The following is a 15,093-nucleotide window of genomic DNA, read 5'->3' on the forward strand; positions in this document are numbered from 1 at the left end:
GAGAATCTCTCTCTCTCTCTCCTGTTGAAAAAGGGTAATTTTCTTCATAGTCACTGTTCTTGATCACACTGTTACAGTGTGATCAAGAACAGTGACTATGAAGAAAATTACCCTACATATATATATATGAATGTATATACAGTGTCACTGTATATACATTCATATATATATATGTAGGCCTACGTTACGTTATAGTATTCTGCATAGTCAGTGTGCCATGTCTCAGAACTGCACTCTGCACGGCCTTATACTTTCACACAGACATTAAAAACCTGTTCATACCGAGTGCCGCGCTACGAGCTTGTATCATAGGCGGACTTTGAACTTGACGGCAGGGGGTGCGCCTGCTTGGCGAGCGACTTTTTTTTAACCTTTATTTTATTATTTTAGTGTTTTTACAATGCCCTAACCCCTAAAAATGAGTTATTTAGGTAGTACAGCAGCTCACAAACATACACTACAGCCGTACAGCGAGTCATATCATGATAAGAGAGATGATTACAAACTACAGTCAGAAGCCATAAGTTAAGTTTGAAAGTGCACCCCCTGCACCCCCCCTAAATCCGCCCATGGCTTGTATAGATCTGATATTTTTTGGAAAAAAACGAGAAAATGTGGCGCAAATCTTTGAATAATATGCTGCTATTTTTTGGAGATAATCCTGGGTGTAAGTGCCTGTGACACTTGGTTTTAACTTCAATGTTTTCTTTAGTTTGAAGTTAATTTGTTATTTACCTTGCTCATTCTGGTTTACCTTTATTTTGACACTTCCTGTTACACATATTAACACATATCTAGCTGAAGCCTGTTATAGCTTCACTCACATCAGAACCACTCACCACACTCAGCCAGAGTGACAGGGAGAGATGCAGGGTTTCTAGCTGCAGAGCCACATGGTATGATATGTTTGCAACTTCATGTTTGCCCAGTTGACTCGACATTATTGAAATGTTTGTAGCTTCAGTATACAATATGTGGACCGTGTACCCACAGATCACAGTACTGATTGTTTGGTGACACAGTGCCTGTTTGCTGTGCTTCCTGTGTGAAGCTCAATAAGGTGGCCTTCCAGCCCTTAGCACCCTCGATAAGCGGAGCGAGGTACAGCAGTGTTTGTTTGTTTCATTTGAGTTCATGATTTAATTTATGGTCTATTGTATTTTGTGTTGTGGTATTTCGTTTGGTCTCTGGTATCTTGGTTATGGTGCTTAGTTATTGTATCACTGCATTATTTATAATTGACCTTTAAATGAACATGTTTATTGTTTATCGTATACTGAAGTGATGAATCTAATGCACTGCTTTATTGTGAGCGAAACTATGATTATTGTGGTGAGTGAAACTATGAAATGTATGATTCTAAAAGTATTTATTTATTCAATTTTATAGTTTTCACGGTGTACCAGTGATCTTCTTCTGTACCTGAAGACAAATAAATTACACCCGTTGAGACCATCCACATCTGATTATTTCACAGTTCGAGGGCAGCTATACACTGGGGGTCCTTGAGATTAAATAGTTTCGAGAACTACTGACACATGGAAACATAGGGTTTAACCCTGTGAGAACCACTGACACATAGAAACACAGGGCTTTCAGAAAACTGTCAGGACTTAGGAGACATTTGTAGAATCTGTTTTCTCTGCAGTCCAAAAAGCAGGTAGACCTGCAGTATGCATGTTTTATCACTACCTTACTGTCCCACAGACACTGAAACACACTCCCTCCCTGCACACTGCACTGCCTTATATGGTCAAGCAGACACTAAAACACACTGCACTGCATTATATGGTCAAGCAGACATTAAAACACACTGCATTATATGGTCAAGCAGACATTAAAATACACTGCACTGCATTATATGGTCAAGCAGACATTAAAACACACCGCACTGCATTATATGGCCAAGCAGACATTAAAACCAAGTGCCAACTAACTGTACCTGAGCTCCACAGCAGGTAGACCAGAATCCATGTTGTATCCATATCTGAGTGTAGGCCAGTATAGCTGCAGGATGGCTGTTATCCAGACTGGACTCTCTCTCAACTGAACAAGTCTCTCCGTATCACGGCCCTTTATTGAGGGCGGGAGGATGTGTCACAATACGACTGTGTGGTTTCTCTGTTGTTTCGGTACAGGCGGGGAGACGGCAGGTGTGAAACTAACCAGAGACAGAGAGCGCTCTGAAGAGCTGACCACGACACTGAGACGACAGGAAGCACCGCTGACATATTGTATAGAAGTTTAGTTTCTCAGAAAACTGTTTTAGAAGCCTTTTTTTTTTTTTTTTGCGCGCGTGTTTGTTCCTGCTGTGTACTAATTTGCTTTTATCATTAAGTGATAACAAGCAACGGTCCTCACAAACAGCCACAGATTTCTGTCCTTCAATTTCAGGACTAGCATTAAGCAATATAAGGCTCGCAGTCCCTCCCCCTTTCAGAACAACGAGTGGCCCAGGAAATAAATCCCAATGCATTTTTCCCCATAGGCTTTTCTTAAAGTATTTATTTAAAGACGGTTACGCCGCGGACAAAGCCAACTCGGATCGTGACAAATCATGACAATGAACACAATGTTTTGTGGCCGATCAAATCATTTATAAGAAGAAAAAACAAAACAAATAGTGTTGTCTCCTGCCTTTATTTTCTTCTTTCTAATGATTTGATCGGCCCAAACTGTCTTTAAATGAATACTTTAACCCATTCTGAACGGGAACCCATTTTGGCGTTTGCGTCATGTTATGCTTTAGCTATTGAAAAATAGCAGATCTACAAGCTCATAGCGCGCCACCGAGTGGCGCACTACGAGCTTGTAGGTCTGCTATTTTTGAACGACTGACATTTTTTTAATCTGATCTCAGGTCAGAATGGGTTCATCAGACCAGTGTGTGTCCAGTGGAAACCTCGTATGAATCTGATCTCAGGTCAGAATTGGTTAATCAGACCGGGACTGCGACACTCTATAGTTTTAGGCCCAGGGCTGTCATAATAAGTTGAACGTCCACAGAGTGATTGATGAATGTGTGGATAAAGGCAGGTGTGTGTAACTAACCAACTAACTAACTAACTAACTAACTGGTGGGCTGGTTAACCTCCCATCTCCCGCTGCGGTCCCGTGGCCAAAAAATAATAATGAATATAGGATATTAATATGGATCTGTCTCCTCCTCCTTGTCACACCTTAATGCTTCGTGACACATGGAGCCTTTTTGTTTTGATAGAGCGATGTAACCTCGCCTCACCAAGGCTTTCCACCGCCTCGGAGGAAAGCCTGCAGGTCTCTGTTTCAAAAGTCCATATGATCTGAGCTGGGGCCGGATGATGTGGTTACGTCATGTTGTAGTATTGTTTTGTAGTCGCCAGACAGGATGAACAGGCGGCAACAACTTCCTTTTCCCTCTCAATAAAAGCTCTCGCTTACGAGAGCTTTTTATTGCTTTTATTCAAACAGGAAGCCACAAACAGCTTCCTGTTTGTTGTAGGCAAACCATTGCCTATACAACATGACGTAAGCATATCATCCGGCTGCAGCCCGGATCATATACCGAAATAAAATGGTGCCCAGGCTAAGAGCCATGAGACCCACAGTGGCAACAGCAGCCATTATGTTGCATGAGATGCAAATGAGTCGACTCTTATTGGGCCACAAGAGAAAGCATTTCAGCATTCACTGCCAATTATCTCAGTGTGGATTTATACTAGCACACAGACATCAACAAACAACACAGTACGTCTCACAGCTTGAACTATATTTTGGTCGGACATGTTTCAGTGTTTTAATTGCATGAAACAAAACAATCAAATATGTCAAACAAGATGAACCACGTGCCGTCTACAACAGGTTGAAGTGAGGTGTGTGTGTGTGTGTGTGTGTGTGTGTGTGTGTGTGTGTGTGTGTGTGTGTGTGAGACTGTGTGTGTGTGTGTGTGTGTGTGTGTGTGTGTGGCATGCCTGCCTAATCCATTTAACCCTTTTAGAGCTGGTTCGGAGGGCAGAGCCAGAGGCAATCAGCGGAAGGGGAGACACCTGGCCATTGTCTTCCTCAAACACTATTTAACCGAACTTTCTCCCAGAATGCTCCAGCTCCTCATTTCTCCACAGGCTGCAGGAGGAGCATGCACCTTGCTTATTTTTTTTTGAGTGGTCCCTTACGGAGCTATATCTGTGCAGTGTGTGTGTGTGTGTGTGTGTGTGTGTGTGTGTGTGTGTGTGTGTGTGTGTGTGTGTGTGTGTGTGGGGCTGGGTCTGAGCATGAAAACAGCACGGTTGTTTTTCACCACCGCAACCTGCGGCCTACTTTAGGACATGTCATCTAGTCGCGGGCGGCTATACCATTTGAATTCAACCTTTAGAGACGGTTCACTTTTATTTTCCCCCGTTCATTTCATTTGGACTTTTAGGTTAACCCTTTTGGCCTCTCAGGCCTTGAGAGGTCCATCTCGCTTGTGTTTGAGTAAATACACACTCCCTGAGACTGAGAGTCCGCCTTGACATCTGCATTCACTAAATAAATAGAAGCACTGTGTTTATAGATGGGTCTCACCACCTGCAGTCTTTACCAACGCCATCCACCACAACTGATGCAGCGCTGGGCAAGTTACTTTATTTCTTATAACAGATATTACACATATTGTACTTATTACCTTCATTTTAAAGTAATGACATATCACATTATTATATTACTGTCTGAGTAAGAGCAATATAAATATTACATTTGAGTTAGTTAGCACTAATAAGGCACACAGTGCTTTAATTACCGTTAACCCATTCTGGGGCGGCCGGGAACCCCTTTTGGTGTTTCAAACATTATGTTATAATTTAGCTATTGAAAAATAGCAGATCTACAAGCTCATAGGTCTCAAAGCTCAACTTGTAGGTCTGCTATTTTTGATTTTTGATTTTTTTAAATGTGGCGCAAATCTTTGAATATATATTCTTTCAAAGTGAATGTTTTTAAATCAGGTCTAAATGGGTTATTTACTGTTAATTACTTGGACAGGACAATGTGTATATGAACATGAATTCAATCAGATGACAAATTATCCAATGTGAAACGTGTCGTATTTAACTATAGAAGCTCATTTCCATCCGCAATCAAGATTGAGATTATTTATGTAAAATGCCTTTGCAATTGCAAATGTGAATTAATCTGTGATCTCCCATGCAGCCATTTGGAAACGGAGGAAACCATTACACTCTGACAGTGTTGAAATTGACACTGAACTGGAAATCAGTGTGATTCTAAGATGAAACCATTACACTCTGACAGTGTTGAAATTGACACTGAACTGGAAATCAGTGTGATTCTAAGATGAAACCATTACACTCTGACAGTGTTGAAATTGACACTGAACTGGAAATCAGTGTGATTCTAAGATGAAACCATTACACTCTGACAGTGTTGAAATTGACACTGAACTGGAAATCAGTGTGATTCTAAGATGAAACCATTACACTCTGACAGTGTTGAAATTGACACTGAACTGGAAATCAGTGTGATTCTAAGATGAAACCATTACACTCTTGACAGTGGCTACGTTTACATGAAGGGTGATCATTCCGAATAAATACTTCAGAATAAAATACATCCGATGTAATGTTTTTTGCCGCGAGTTTACATGGGAAATGGTCATTCCGAATGAGTGTTTATATGGAGAAGTGATAGAAGACATGATACATGTTTAGTGTTTACCGTCTTTTTTTCCCCACCCGCTGCGGCTCCGCTTCTCCGCTGAGAAGGTGATCATCTCGTTTTTATTTGTAGGCCTACTACTATACTTTGTATCTACAGCACGGCCAGGGCACGCAACGCAACACTGATGATTATTATTGTATCGAGTCGCTCGTTATTTTTGAGAGAGAGCGAGAGAGACCGTTGTTGAACACACACACACACACACACACACACACACACCGTGACACACACACACACACACACAGATCAGGGGTATCTCATCTGCTGCTGCTCCACGTTTTTTTTGTGGATTTCGGATCTGAAAAAAGGAACGAAATAACGCGCTCTATGTGCAAACTCCTCGGCGCCGACGGCGCGCCTTGGATATGAGCGCCTTGGAGCATGCTCAGAAAGACCAGAATGAATTTACATCCGAAGCAGTGTATACATGAGTCAAATTTCTTTCAATCGCATTGAAAATCGGAGTAATCCGGCCAGTGACATCGGAATGGTTTTTAGATCGCATCGAGCGTTTTCATTCGGATGTAAGTTTTTGTAGGTGTTTACATAACAACGTTTAATAGGATTGAACTTCTATTCGGAATGAAAAGGGGATTTAACTGCTCATGTAAACGTAGCCAGTGTTGAAATTGACACTGAACTGGAAATCAGTGTGATTCTAAGATGAAACCATTAAACTCTGACAGTGTTGAAAACACTGAACTGGAAATCAGTGTGATTCTATGAGATGAAGGTAAATTGTGTTTTTATGGTGCATACTGTATTGTACACAATGTTCCTTGTGTACGTTAATTGTAACTTAACCCATTTTGTCCTGAGGACTATTCTAAAAACAAAACAAAAAACAGTTTTCTAAATCCTGACAGTTTTCATAAAAACCCATGTTTCTATGTCAGTGGTTCTTATAGATTTACATTATGAAGAGAGGATATATACAAAACAATTATGATTTTGAGCGATGGAAATAAGCGAATTAGCACAACACCACATAGCTCAATTCCATGCAATTCATTGAGGGCTTATGGTAGGGAAAATAGCCAATAAGGAGCTTTTGCACAAAATAACCCCTGGACCTCTTTGATGGGGACGTAACAACTACAAAGAAAGGTAAGAAAGCCTTTATAGTATGGAATTCTCCTGTAATATATCACTTGACTTGACCTTGTTAATGTACATTTTATCTGCTCCACACCTATGCAGGTCTATTCCCCCCTTCTCGCTCAATGCCAGGGCGGGAGTGGAGGACATGAAGAATGTATACTTGAATATTGGAACGTGGCTATTGCAATGCACAACATGGAGGTCTTAATTAGAACTACCACCACAGGGACAGACAAGCCCCAATCTCTTTAACTGCCTAATGAGCACTCGTCCTGGGCTCTCAAGTGCCCCATATAGCTTTAATGGGACATGTATGAGCCACCTCGGAGAGGAGAAGACCACGAGGGTCTTCTTAACTTTGCTCTTCTGTGCTCCAAGTCCCCAGGGAGAAATCCAGTGACCCCCCACTCCCCATACTCCCCTGTAGGCCTACCCATGACCTGAGGGGAACTCTATAGGCCCACTAAACTCTAGTCCGGATCTATAGGGTTGGGATTCGGAACCGGGTCCATTTCAGACCATGGTTCCGGCATTGCAGATCCGGAGCCGTTTTTCATTAACGGTTCTCATCAGTCGTCAGTCGGTACCACTAGTACCACTAGTGGAAATTAATGTGTGTACTGTACGTCTGTATGCACTCCTCCTTTTATTAACCCATTCTGACCTGAGATCAGATTCATATGAGGTTTCCACTGGACACACACTGGTCTGATTAACCCATTCTGACCTGAGATCAGATTCTAAAAATGTCAGTCGTTCTTCGATTTTTCAAAAATAGCAGACCTACAAGCTCGTAGCGCGCCACCCGGTGGCGCGCTATGAGCTTGTAGATCTGCTATTTTTCAATAGCTAAAGCATGACATGATGCCAACACCAAAATGGGTTCCCGTTCAGAATGGGTTAACCGAAATAAAATCTATCTATCAGTCGTCATTTAGCTCCGCTGTGTCTGTGCGTGCATGCATGCATGCAGAGCCAAGTTACTGGGGTGACGTCACCCCACCTATATACATGAGTGAGTAGATTGATCTTGTGACTCGTGTAGGCGTATTGATTCTGAGGTGTTTCCTCAATGTGGACGTGCAACTGGTGCAGGAAACTACTACGGCATCGCATTTATAATGCACTTTGCGATGAGTGAGTGAGTGAGTGGGGCGGATGTGGCTACCAAGTGTTCTGTGCATTCAGCGAGCGCTCACCGCCGCAGAGAGAGTGTGGTGAACAGAGAGGGAGATGACTCTGAGGCTGAGCACGCCAAGTGCAATAAATGCGATGCCCATGGTTTCCTGCAAAGGTAACTTGCAGGAAACATGTCAAAATCACGAATGACGTTAGAAAATAAAAACTACTAACTTCTACAGAGCTTTTTATTAGGCTTATTGTACAACTGTTGTTAATGGTGTTAATTAAAATAAAATAAAAAACATAAAATTAATGTTCAGGTCAGCTAGGATACCAATTTTACCGCCGTTTACTGAACAAACACTCTAGCAATGATGAGTACTATTGGAAGCTTTAACCTTTTTCAATAGTTGTGTTCAATAGTTTTTAACCCATTCTGACCTGAGATCAGATTCATACGAGGTTTCCACGGGACACACACTGGTCTGATTAACCCATTCTGACCTGAGATCAGATTCTAAAAATGTCAGTCGTTCTTCGAATTTTTCAAAAATAGCAGACCTACAAGCTCGTATCGCGCCACTCGGTGGCGCGATATGAGCTTGTAGATCTGCTATTTTTCAATAGCTAAAGCATAACATGATGCCAACACCAAAATGGGTGCCCGGTCAGAATGGGTTAAGTACCGTATTGTAAATGTTTTGAAGATAGTGTTAATTAAAAGTATGAACAGGGAGGGGTCAGTTCAAATGTCATAATATGGTGCATACTGTAAGTATACAGTAACATTGCACAGCTTAGTCAATTGCATTTTAGCATTCAGCAGAGTTGTGAACATTCTAAAAATATAAATATATCTACAGTGTAAAAAACATGGGCGGAGTGAGTTTAGTCTCAAAAAGTGTGGTTAACAGAGAGGGAAATGACTCTGAGGCTGAGCACGCAAAGTGCAATAAATGGCCATGGTTTCCTGCAAAGGTAACTCCCACCAGTTGCGTCGTCCACATTGAGGAAACATGTGAAAATCAATACGCCTACACGAATAACGTTAGAAAATATAAACTACTAACTTCTACAGAGCTTTTCATTATAGGCTTATTGTACAACTGTTGTTAATGGTGTTAATTTACATATTTGACATATTGGCCAATATTATATGTTCAGTCAGCTGTCTTCATTACAGAGTGTATTCTAAAATTAGTTTAGGGTTGTATATAACATTGTACAGCTCGATCAATGAAACGTTTGTTTAATCAATGTAATTTCCCATTGAACTGACTCAAACGCTCAAACTGGTACACCCGATACTATTTAATATTTCCCTTATGTTTGATACATTTTCTTATCACATCCATGGTATGAAAACAAAGCTAGCTTGTAGGTCTGCCATTTTAGAAAAATCGTGAAAATGTGGTGCGAATCTTTGAATATATATTCTTTCAGAGCTTCTGGGGGGTCCCTGGAACAAGATATTTTCAGATGGAGGTCGGTGGGCAATTGCATATGATTTTTGGGGTCCTTGAAATGAAATATTGAGCACCACTGAGTAAATGTAATACTTTTCACTTAGGTGGAGAGAGGAGAATAACCTTAACCTTAATAACCTTCTCGAAATCCCAGAACATGCAGCTTTTTCTTTCTGGTCTTCGTTTAAACCAGTGGCTTTCATTCTTTTCATATCAAGGCCTGATATTTACCTTATTTATTCAGCTTTTGGGCCACCTCTCAGATCCAAAACTTAGATTTTGTTGTCGTTGGATAAGATTTTGTCCACAGTTCCATGCTGTAGGCCTACTATCGATGTTGGTACCATTAGGAGAGAGAACAGGCAGAAACGTTGATCAAAATAACAATTATTGTACAAATTCTCTAATTTTTGTAAATTACGTAATGCAGATGTTTAACAATAATTTAACTCTTAGAGCGTAAAATGAAACCAAATGGACCTGTACGTTTTCATTTTTGCATGTTTTATTTGTACACTAACAAATTCAGTCACCATGCACTCACCATAATCGTCATTGTAAAACAATTTTTATTTTAAAAACAAAGACAGCTTTGCAACCATCTGAAAGGAATTCACGATCTAATGACATACTGTGGTATTGAGAATATGAAAGACATGATTTGATGCTCATAATAAAAGTAGAAAATACAGTTCCTGTAGAAACAGTGTTTTCACTATTACAGTATGTTGTTGAATAGTGTTAAAGGCAGAGTACGTTGATATTGTTTTTGTTGAGGGTTAAATAGCTCTATATTCTGATATTGCTGTGTTTGTTCAGGGGGCTCCCTGTCTTCCCAGCTTTAAAAAAAAAACATAAAACAAATGTTCAGGTCAGCTAGGATACCAATTTTACCGCAAACACTCTAGCAATGATGCGTACTATAGTAGTAATAGTTGTGTTCAATAGTTTTTAAGTACCGTATTGTAAATGTTTTGTTAATTAAAAGTATGAACAGGGAGCCGGGGTCAGTTCAAATGTCATAATATGGTGCATACTGTAAGTATATACATTGCACAGCTTAGTCAATTGCATTTTAGCATTCAGCAGAGTTGTGAACATTCTAAAAATATAAATATATCTACAGTGTGTAAACATCATGGGCGGAGTGAGTTTATAGGCTATATCTCAAAAAGTACAAAATAAGATATAAAAATTACAAATGGTGGCGGAGCGTTGTAGAGTTTGTTGTGGAAGGTTTTAACATTGAACTTCCGCAAACACAAAAGTTTGGATCGTTTGAAGAAGTCCTCCTAACACACACAGGCCAAAATCCAGATCAATCCAATGTTACCTTTTATTAAAAAAAATATACGTTTTCTATTCCATCTTCCTTGACCCTCCCCCCAAGGGCACACCAGCAGCCCCTCGGGCTGTTGTGTGAAGGCCGTAGAAGACCCTCCCCCCCCCAAGGGCACACCACCAGCCCCTCGGGCTGTTGTGTGAAGGCCGTAGAAGACCCTCCCCCCCCCAAGGGCACACCAGCAGCCCCTCGGGCTGTTGTGTGAAGGGCGTAGAAGCCTCCTGGAATTGAAGTAGTGGGTGGTGGTGATGGGGGTGGTGTTAGCATCATGTCGTGCTTTAGCTATTGAAAAATAGCAGATCTACGAGCTTGTAGGTCTGCTATTTTTGAAAAATCGAAGAGCGACTGACATAGAAGACATTTTTTAGAATCTGATCTCGGGTCAGAATGGAAAACTGTCAAGATGTAGAAGACATTTTTAGAATCTGATCTCAGGTCAGAATGGGTTAACTGATCCTGGTGTGTATAGCTGCTGCTGGGAGATGTGGAGGTTCTCCTAGTAGTCGTAGCGGTGAGGCCTGGTTCTGGAGATCCAACACCACCCACACCACCGTCCATCTCCTATGTCGCAGCCCCGGAGTCCATGGACACTTGTGGACAACGGAGGTGGAAGGTTGGAGGACAACTGCTCCTTCTCACAGTAGTAGAGGACCAGCTCCTGCTGAGGAGGACGTCATCCGAGATGGTTTCGAAGACACTGCGTATACTAGGGACATCTGTACCGTGAGAATGCATCGCCAGCAGGGAGTGTCCGTCCGTCCGTCCGTGCCACCTTTTTGCGGCTATAGCTTTCACGGTGAGTCAACTTCACTTATTGGTAAGGACTCGGTGTGCACTTATTTGGACACCGGGCGTGAAGATCTGCATGCTCGGCATGCAGATTTGGACACAGGGGGCGGTGGTCCAGCTGCAGATCTGGACGCTGGCCGCGTCGGGTCCTCCTTGCACCACGATGTTGTGTCTCTGCGGCGTGACGTTGTGCCCACCGTGCCACACGGTGGTGGTGGTGGTGGTGGTGGTGGTGTGACCTTGCTGCTGCTCCACTGACGCGCTGGGGCGGCTGCATCCTCCTCCTTGTTGCAGCATTATGTTGTGTCCTCCTGGCTGCAGAATTATGGTGCTCCCTTGTGGCACGGTGGTGGTATGGATGACATGTCCTCCTTGCTGGGGAATGATGTTGTGTCCTTGTGGCACGGTGGTCTTGTGAATGCCTTGTCCTTGCTGCAGAATGATGTTGTGTCCTTGTGGCACGGTGGTGGTCTTGTGAATGCCTTGTCCTTGCTGCAGAATGATGTTGTGTCCTTGTGGCACGGTGGTGGTGTTGTGAATGCCTTGTCCTTGCTGCAGAATGATGTTGTGTCCTTGTGGCACGGTGGTGGTGTTGTGAATGCCTTGTCCTTGCTGCAGAATGATGTTGTGTCCTTGTGGCACGGTGGTGGTCTTGTGAATGCCTTGTCCTCCTTGCTGGAGAAGGATGTTGTGTCCTCGTGGCACGGTGGTGGTGTTGTTGTGGTGTTGTTGCGGCAGCAGCCTTCTCAGTTTGGCTCCTTCACCTTGGGTCGCAGTGTTGTTTTCTTGCACTGCAGTAGCGTTGTAGCTTGGCACCACGCCCGCGGGTGCAGTAGCGTTGTGGCTTGGCACCACGCCCGCGGGTGCAGTAGCGTTGTGGCTTGGCACCACGCCCGCGGGTGCAGTGGCGTTGTGGCTTGGCACCACGCCCGCGGGGACGCCTTGCGGGGCCTCTAATTCAGCCACTTGTGTCGCAGCGTTGTCTTCTTGCACTGGGGTGTCGTGGTTTGGCACAGCGGCTTCGAGTCCCGGCCTCACGGCGTCGTCTTCTTGCACCGCGGCATTGCGGGTCGCCGCCACGGTTTCGTGTCCTCGCGCCGCGGCATCGTGGCTTTTTTGCGGCGGCGGCGGCAGCTTTCTCTTGGGCGTGCGACGCAAGGGGGAGCAGCCCGACAGCCTGCCTCTGAAGACGCCGCCGGGAAACATGTGGGCGCGCTCGGGGTTGAGCCGCCAGTAGCCTCCCTTCCCGCCCATGTCCTGCTCCTTGCAGGCCTTCAGGAAGCACCCCTGGACCGACAGGGTGTGACGAACGGAGTTCTGCCAGGTGAGATTCCCGGGGTTTCTGTAGTAAGGGAACCGGTCCGCGATCCACCTGTAGATGTCGGAGAGGGTGGTGTTACACCGCTTGTTGTCGGCCTGTATGGCCCTGTAGATGAGAGTGGCGTAGGAGTAAGGAGGCCTGACGGAGTCACTCCCTGGGTGCAGCGGAGGCATCGAGGCGTCAGCCAGCGGGTGGTGTAGGGGCATCCGGGTGGAGGAAGGCGGGTGGTGTAGGGGCATCCGCGTGGAGGAAGGCAGGTGGTGTAGGGGCATCCGCGTGGAGGAAGGCGGGTGGTGTAGGGGCATCCGGGTGGAGGAAGGCGGGTGTTGTAGGGCCATCCGGGTGGAGGAAGGCGTGTCACCCGCCAGCGGGCTGGGTGGAGAGTCGGACGGGCGACCGGCGACTCCGTTCCACCTCCTCCCCGGGTCCGGGTGAATGGAGAACTTGTTCAGCCAGTGGAGACTGGTCAGGCTGTCGTCTATGCTGTAATGAGCCGTGTTGTCGCCGTCAGCAGCAGTGACCTGCATCATGTCCTCCTCCGGGTAACCAGCCACCGATTCCTCCTCTTTGATCGTGGTTACCGCGATGTCCAGCATTCTGCAACGATGTGCGATGAGAGTTGGAAGAGTATGGATGGTGAGTGTGTCAACAAAAAGGGTTGGCTAACTGTGGCTAACTGTGAATAATTGATATAATAACTGTGAATAGGTAGCTATAATACTAGTATAATGTCCTCCGTCCTTTGAGAGATGATGCTGCTGTTGGAGTAGATTCAGCTGCAGCAGTCAGTCAGGTCCCTGTCTGTCTGTCTGTCTCCTTCCGTTCACAATGAGTTAGGCTATGCTATACTGTTGACCGTCTGCCTTTTAAACAGACAGCTGCCGCGTCACCGCGTGCCCACGTGACACGCGCGTCATGCATGCGTTGTTTGTTGATATCAACAAACGCAGGTTGCCATGGTTACCCGCAGCGCCGCGACATTCACTAGTAGTCATTGTTACGTGACGTCACGGTCACCGCGGCTAGCTATTCGCTCTTCGAATCCAAATGTTGTTGTTTTCATTTTCCTGTTATGCTGTTTATATCCGCGTCTAATTATATGCTTGAATTAAATAAATATGCTACGTTTTTTTTTTTTTACAGTGGAAGAGCTCATATAGGCTATATTTGCTGGTGTTTATGTTGAATGCAATGAAATTAAATGCATTTTGTTTGTTTCCTTTATGAGCTTCAAATCTACAGGACTACAGCAGCGCGTTTCAGCTCATGCATCCTTTATTAAACTAACTTTAATACTCTTTGAAAAAAAATCACCCTCCATTTGTAAAAATGTGCCGAGCATTATTCTGTACGTCGTCTGTAAAGCGCTTTGGGTAGCCTATTTAGAAAAGCGCTACATTTTACCTATAATTACATAATATTAAGACGCAGCGTTTGGATTCGAAGAGTCCATATTTGTGTGTGCGTGTGTGTGCATGCGTGCGTGCGTGTGTGTTTGTGTGTGCGCAGCTGCGCCCGTCCGTGCAGTGATCAACCTGCTGGGATATCATTGCGGTGCTGAGGACTACGTGTTACATACATCTTTATTCTTCACACACTCACACAGCTCTCTTCACATGTGATCTTAATTGAGCTAATTCTCTCCTGTATAGTTTTGGAATTACAGCACAAACTTCCTCAAATGGACACTGACTGACTGACTGACGATGATCTGTAGTCTGTACTGTACTTCCACTGTTCTCATAGCGTAAGCATACACAATGCAACAGTTGTGGTTTCTACAGGAAATATTTACCATAAAAAAAAAGTCTTGTCCTTGGGTGCCCTCTTGTGGCCTGAGTGCGTCATGGATACAATAGCATAAACAGGAGAAGATGCAACTGATCATTTTTAGTGCACTTAAAATAACTTTATCAACACAGTTACTTTAGTTCTCCTTGTTACAGTCTCATACATTCCCTTGGAGTTGTGTGCACATGATCGCACACATACACTCCATTTGTACCCCGCCTAATTTCACCAACTATCAATACAGTAAGTAAAGTAGGCCCTCTTCACTGTAACCATAGAGTTCACTATGACTCAATCATTACCATAATAGAGTTCTCACTGGAGCTACGCCCAAATATGGAGTGTGTCATGCTGACTGATAATCAATGATAATGCATTTTATTTTCCGACAATTTTGTTCACTGAAAAGTCCATCTAAAAAAACAACAACAAAAAAGCTGCCTTTCAAACGTTTAGCCGGTAGTTTA

General features: G+C 43.8%; 1 protein-coding gene across 1 annotated transcript in view; it reads right to left on the reverse strand.

Moving 5' to 3' along the window:
- LOC308319557 (scavenger receptor cysteine-rich type 1 protein M130-like) overlaps positions 1-2,037 on the reverse strand; it is a gene marked incomplete at its 3' end in the record, with an annotated part of 12,782 nt that extends 10,745 nt beyond the window's left edge. Inside the window, exon 1 of the mRNA XM_080769661.1 lies at positions 1,943-2,037. Within this exon, the coding sequence (XP_080625787.1) occupies positions 1,943-1,985 (43 nt within the window). The 5' untranslated portion in view covers positions 1,986-2,037. The remainder of the gene's footprint in view (positions 1-1,942) is intronic.
- Positions 2,038-15,093: the final 13,056 nt, after the last annotated feature.

Source organism: Protomyctophum bolini (assembly GCF_963924005.1).
Source record: "Protomyctophum bolini genome assembly, chromosome: 8".
NCBI lineage: Eukaryota > Metazoa > Chordata > Actinopteri > Myctophiformes > Myctophidae > Protomyctophum > Protomyctophum bolini.